The sequence below is a fragment of the Arachis hypogaea genome, chromosome 8, assembly GCF_003086295.3.
Source record: "Arachis hypogaea cultivar Tifrunner chromosome 8, arahy.Tifrunner.gnm2.J5K5, whole genome shotgun sequence".
NCBI lineage: Eukaryota > Viridiplantae > Streptophyta > Magnoliopsida > Fabales > Fabaceae > Arachis > Arachis hypogaea.
The window spans coordinates 8568189-8575246 of NC_092043.1; the positions used below are offsets into that span (position 1 = coordinate 8568189).

At 32.9% G+C, this 7058-nt stretch overlaps 1 protein-coding gene across 1 annotated transcript; it reads left to right on the forward strand.

The window, feature by feature from the left end:
• The first annotated feature begins 482 nt into the window (after positions 1-482).
• LOC112708325 (low affinity inorganic phosphate transporter 4-like) lies at positions 483-3005 on the forward strand. Its single transcript, XM_025760501.2, has 2 exons — positions 483-891; positions 1668-3005. Exons 1-2 carry the CDS (start codon positions 497-499, stop codon positions 2863-2865), a joined length of 1593 nt encoding a protein of 530 aa, XP_025616286.1. The 5' UTR covers positions 483-496; the 3' UTR covers positions 2866-3005.
• The last annotated feature ends 4053 nt before the right edge of the window (positions 3006-7058 follow it).

A 7058-nucleotide genomic window follows, 5' to 3' on the forward strand; every position in this document is an offset into this window, starting at 1 on the left:
TAAATAATGACAAAAAAAATACCAAAAATTATTGACTCTAAGAATTTTTAATAAAAAAAGTCTAGGGGCCAGCAGTTTTATTGAATTTTGGTCAGCATGTAACTAGTAGAGGAAGGTGAGCCATTGGATGAAATCTCATACCAATCTCACACCATCAAATCATCATTGATGGCTAGTTGATGGTTAACAATCACAAAAATTACTGGCCCTAGCATTGCTCTTTTTAATAATTAATCTGATAAGCCAGCTATCACTAACTAATTTTCCAAAATCAAACATATAGCAATGGAAGAATATACCCTGTATTCCATCAACAAGAGACAGCAACATCCACATAAATCACCAATCCAAATTTCTCGTTCATGTCTCCCCCACCCCCGCAACCTAGGATTATTCACCCACACCTAAATGATCAAATCCTCTTAACCACTATATATACATATCCACAACCATAATGAATTAAACTATACCTAACTAACTAACTAACTCATCAAAGATGTCATCACTAGCGGTGCTTGAAGCACTGGACTCGGCGAGAACGCAATGGTACCATGTAACCGCCATAGTGATCGCCGGGATGGGGTTCTTCACGGATGCCTACGACCTCTTCTGCATCTCCACCGTCTCCAAACTCTTGGGACGATTGTACTACTTCGACCCACAATCACCGAAACCGGGAAAGCTTCCAACAACGGTGAACAACTTTGTGATCGGGGTGGCGCTGTTTGGAACCCTCACAGGGCAGTTAGTGTTTGGTTGGTTGGGTGACAAGCTGGGGCGTAAGAAGGTGTACGGTATAACCCTCATCATTATGGTTTTCTGCGCCATCGGCTCCGGTCTCTCCTTTGGTCTTACCGCCAAGTCCGTCATGACCTCGCTCTGCTTCTTCAGGTACTTCAAATATATATATATAACTTCATTAATTACCATAATCTCAACTAACTAATCTTATTCATTTCTAATTACAGCCTTGTTAGTGCTAAATACTAGTTTTTTTCAACATATCTAGCCAACACTAGTATAAAAATTATCAAAAATATTATTTAAGATTAGTCTAGTGGACAGTATTTTTATTAAAATTTGATCAGCATTTAGTCAACAAAAAAATGAGTAATTCTTTACTATTAGATGAAATTTGACACTAACAAAAACACTGTTATAATTGCTAATTGATGGCTACAAATAACAAAATTTGTTAACCCCTATAAGTATTCCTCTATTATTTATATATCAAAATTAATTATTAAAATCAATTATTATATATTTATATATATAATTTATTAATTTATATTTAATATATATTTTATAATTTTAAAATATATTCTACATTAATAACTAATTTTGATATACTACATAACATGATTAAAAAAATATAAAATATAATAATTTAAAGATAAAAACTCAAAAATAATTAATTTTACGTAAAATTGATAGTTAAGAATTGATAAATGATAGTTTAGTCAAATTTATCAAATTAATTAATAACTTTCAACTATCAACTTTACATAAAGTTAATTACACTTGAGTTTCTTCTAATTTAAATATAGAGCTTTCAATATTTATATAAACAAATAAATTAGCTGATCACTGTACAAATCAAAGATGATGATTGGTAAAGCATAGCTAAAGCTTTAGAAATTTTGTACTAATTAATACCTCTAATGTAGGTTTTGGCTAGGGTTTGGCATAGGTGGAGACTATCCTCTTTCTGCGACGATAATGTCCGAATACGCCAACAAAAGGACACGTGGCGCTTTCATTGCGGCGGTGTTCGCCATGCAAGGCGTGGGGATCATTTTCGCCGGTCTAATATCGGTGATCATCTCGGCTCTCTTCTTGCACAACTACCCTGCTCCGTCGTACAACACGAACCCCGCACTCTCGACGCAACCGGAAGGCGATTTTCTATGGCGTATCGTGCTCATGATCGGTGCAGTTCCCGCACTGCTAACATTCTACTGGAGGATGAGGATGCCGGAAACCGGTCGCTACACGGCCTTGATCGAAGGGAACGCCAAGCAAGCCGCCACGGACATGGCTAGGGTTTTGGACATCGAGATTCTTGCAGAACAAGAAAAGATAGCTCAGTTCAAATCAATGAACCAATACCCTCTCTGGTCCAACGAGTTCTTTCGGAGACATGGCCGCCACCTCATCGGAACCATGAGCACGTGGTTCTTGCTGGACATAGCTTTCTACTCTCAGAACCTTACTCAGAAGGATATCTTCCCTGCCATGGGAATGATTCCCCAGGAGGTCAACATGAACGCCATTGAAGAAGTTATGAAAACTTCACGCGCTATGTTCTTCATTGCTTTCTTCGGAACCTTCCCTGGCTATTGGTTCACCGTTGTCTTCATTGAGAAGATAGGAAGATTCAAGATCCAACTCATGGGTTTCTTCATGATGTCGGTTTTCATGTTCATAATGGGTGTCAAGTACGAATACCTCAAAGAAGAGAGCAAGATATTGTTTGCTCTTCTTTACGGATTGACGTTCTTCTTTGCGAATTTCGGACCCAACAGCACGACGTTCGTGCTGCCGGCCGAGCTTTTTCCGACGCGTGTGAGGTCCACGTGTCATGCGCTGAGCGCCGCGGCGGGAAAAGCCGGTGCAATGGTGGGATCATTTGGGATACAAAGTTATACGGTGAAGGGTGACTTGCATCAGATAAGTCGCGCCATGAAGATTCTGGCGCTGACAAACTTTTTGGGATTCTTGTGTACTTTCTTGGTCACCGAAACGAAGGGGCGGTCCTTGGAGGAGATCTCCGGCGAAGATGGTAGAGAGAGCGATCTCACTCAGTCCACAATTATGACCATGGAAAATGGTGGTCGCAACGAAAAACAAACCGAGACGATGTGAAAATATATTGCATAATTAATTAGTATATATATGGTATTTGTATTCAATATTTTATGAGAGACAAAAAATAATCATGTTTTGTGTCACAGTTTGATTACAAATTATTGTGCGTAATTAATAATGTGTGGGATATGTACGATGTAAACTGTAAAGGCACGAGATTGCCAAATAAGTGTGATGAACATTTTGTACTTGTGTATAATCATGCCCTCTCTATTGGGAAAATTTATATGAGTAGTGCTAGGGAATTAATGGCCTAAGTGTATAATGTGTACAATGGGCTAAATCTTTGATCTATGACCAAGGATCGAACCCACGACCTTTTGGATCTAAAACTCTAATATCATATTATGAAACCACTCATCCCAAAAGTGGAACTTGATAGGACAATGTAACATTAACGAGTATATCTCTAATACTTCCTAAACCTCCATTGTTCGCATTGTACGCTTATACTATTGGCTCCTTATACTTTCCCAATTTATATATATGAGTGGCAGAAACAAGAGAGGAGCTATTTAATATCCTTTTTCAATGTTAGTTCATCTCTAAGTTTCATTTTTGTGAAGAAAATCTTTTATTAGATTTGATTTTATGGTGTAACAGTTTGCTATGCCTTTTATGTCCTAATTTGTTTGTGAGTAATACATATATTAATTATAATAATAAATTATGCTATTTTAAATTAAATGACTTATATAATAGTGATCTCAATTATTGTTATAAATGCTAAATTGAATAAGTCATTATTACTTTTGATTTGGAATTAAATGAGAATAAAATTAGACGTTATCTTTTATTCCTTAGATAATTATCTTTTGAATTTTAGATATATTATCTTTTGGATTTTAGATATTATTTTATTTGAGCTTTAAGGTTTAATGGGTGTCATGCTCAAATATAAATAGGCTTTCAGGTTTCAGTCCCCAATATATCAAAGTCGCATTTATTGCTCTTTCTCCATTAAAGGAGTTGCAATTCAGCCACCTAGAAATACAGAAGACTTTGATTGAAAAAGATCGAAAGAACTACAAAATTTAAATTCTTCCATCAATTTCTGACTCTTATGAATAAAGGTATGATTCCACGTTATATTATACTTTTGGTAATTTAATATGGATAATTTGGATTAATAAAATTATTTATTCCAACATTTTAGAGGGTTCTTTTCCTACTTATGTGCCTCTTAAGAAACACATATTAAAAGAAAGGAAAACGACGAACATATATACAATCAACTAATATTAACTTCTACTCACATAAAATTATCTTCGTATAAAGTAAATAAAATAGATAATTAAAAATTATTAAATAACAATTTAATCAAATATTTAATTATGGATCCACTCAGATAAAGATGGCAAAAATATCTTTTTTTAAAAATATTTTTTAATAATTAAAATTTAATATATATAATCAGTTAAATTATATTATTTTTATTAAAATTAGACAGGACAAATCAGTTTTGTCAAAAAAATTAATAAATAATGTTAAATCGATCTAAATTAATATTTTTTATAACAAATGACTATAATATTTCTATTATAAAAAAATAAAATATCCCTATTATATATATATATATATATATATATATATATATATATATATATATATATTTTAAAAAACTTTAAATCTTAACCGTATGACGACAAAAAAAGGTTAGAATTTAGGATTCTCAAAACTAATATATATAATAGGAGTATTTTAGTCATTTTCTATTATAGGGATATTGTAGATCATTTTCTATAAAAAAATAATATTAATTTAGACTAATTCAAAATTTGGTTCACCATTTTTTCGGTCAAATTAATTTGTCTGGTCTAATTTTCACAAAAATTAACACGATTTAATCGATTATATGTGTTAAAATTTAATTATTAAAAAATATATTTAAAAAAAGACATTTTAGACATTTTTATTTAAGTGGCTCCCTTTAACTATTCAGCAGTTCACCTCTATCTATTCACATAAAAATAATTTTATATAAATAATCACCTTAATATTAAACTAATTCCATGGTGTAAGGTGTCTTAGACACTAAGTTATTTAAACCTTCAAAAATTAATTACTGTATGTTAATTATAATAATAAGTAACTGTTAATCCTATTCAAACCCCCTATTCAGCTATAATTTTTTTTAGCTTGCCTGATCTCTTTGGACAATTTGACACTCTAGACAACATCTTAACATTATTTGGGCCAAGGCGTATCTTAGATTAGGAAATTATTGAAGCACTAGACTACTCAAATAACTTGTAAGGAAATAATACCACTTTTGGAGGCGAGGAGAATGACGAAGGTGATATAGATGAAAAAACCAGAATAATAATAATAATAATAATAATAATAATAATAATAATAATAATAATAATAATAATAATAATAATAATAATAATAATAAAATAAACGTATTTTTTGTAATAAAAGACAGCCCAAACCCAATAAACAAATTAAATGTCATAATTCATTACATTTTTTAAGCTTTTGGAGAATCATTTTTTCTTTTTACTTTTTGGACTTGAATATCTAAACTAAGAAAAGGTTTCCGAAACTCCCAATGGCTTGATATATGATTTAGGTCCAATTTTTTGGTTTTTGTAATTATTGTACAGTTCTAACTTCTAAGTTGAGTTCCTCTTTTTGGTCTGGAGTTATCTCAACCTTGAGCCCATTAAGGCTCAAAAGGGGCCTATACGGTGCACCTAAATTTCTTAAGGTTAGCCCACATACCAAGATTATCGACCCAACAGCTGTAAATTCAATTGCCCAAAAGAAAAAAACAGCTGTAACCTCTTAATCACCAATACTACATATCCTAAATAGTCTAATCAAGATCCCAAACAACAACAAGGTCTAATGATAATAGGACACGTTGAGCAAAGAAAAAATATTTCAACTCCTTCACAATATGTTCACAAATAAATTTCCGTGTACTTCAACAAATTAATATATAGATAGGGTAATACACTTTTATTGCAACATATGATTTTTAAATATTAGTGTTAGAAATAAAAAAGTAATCTAAAACAAGTGATTGTGTATTATTGAATGTCAATAGAAAGGTATAATTTATAAGGATATACGTAGGTGTTAGAAGAATTAAAGTAATAAAAGTACAAAATCTTATAACAAATATATAGATATGCTACATAAATATAAATTATACTAACTGATCTTAATTGATTCTAATTATATTCTAATATCTCTCTAAAAAATAAAGTGGGAGTTAAAGATATCATCTTGAATTTGGATAGTAGAGTTTGAAAACGAGTAAGATGATGGGCTTTTGTGAAGATATCTGCAATCTGATCCAAAGGTCCAACAGTTATGAGACAAACAGCATCAATAAGGAGACGTTTCCGAATAAAGTGACAATCAATTTCAATGTGTTTGGTGCGTTAATGAAAAATATCATTATGGGCAATCTGAATAGCACTGGGATTGTCACAAAAAATATCAGTCGGGGATAACTGGAGAGCACCCAAATCTTTGAGAAGCCAACGAATGGAGACAACCTTAGCAGTGGTGTCAGCGAGAGCACAGTATTCAGCTTTTGTGCTTGAGCGAGCAGTGAACGTTTGCTTCTTGCCTCGCTAGAAAATAAGAGAGTCAAAAGAATCAATCAATAACCAGTAGTAGAACGACGATCAGTGGGATCACCAGCCCAATCAGCATCTGAGTACGCCTAAAGATATAAAGATGAATGGGCAGAAAAATGAATTCCTTGAAACAGAGTGCCTTTAATGTAGCGAAGAATGCGAAGAACGGCCCCATAGTGAGTGGTACGAGAAGCTGACAAGAACTGGCTAAGAACAGTAATTGGCTAGGCGATGTTTCGGTGTGTGACAATCAAGTAGATGAGACCTCCAACTAACTGTTGATAAAAAGTAGGATTATCCAAAATAATGTCATCCATAGGAGTAAATCAAACATTAGCCTCAAGAGGAGCAGACTCAGTGTGACTATCTGTAATCCTGGCGCGAGCAAGAAGATTTGAAACACACTTAGCTTGAGAGAGATAGATATCGTCATCTGTGGATATGACCTCTAAACCAAGAAAATAACTGAAAGAACCAAGATCTTTCATCTCAAAAGTATGGTGAAGGGAGGCTTTGAGATCAAAGATACCATCAACATAATCTCTAATAATGATCATGTCATCAACATACAAAAGTTGAAGAATAACTCCATAT

Coding starts and splice junctions, on each gene's coding strand:
- LOC112708325 (XM_025760501.2), top strand. CDS start 497: ATGTCATCACTAGCGGTGCTTGAAGCACTGGACTCGGCGAGAACGCAA. Junction 892..1,667: donor ACCTCGCTCTGCTTCTTCAG/GTACTTCAAATA, acceptor CCTCTAATGTAG/GTTTTGGCTAGGGTTTGGCA.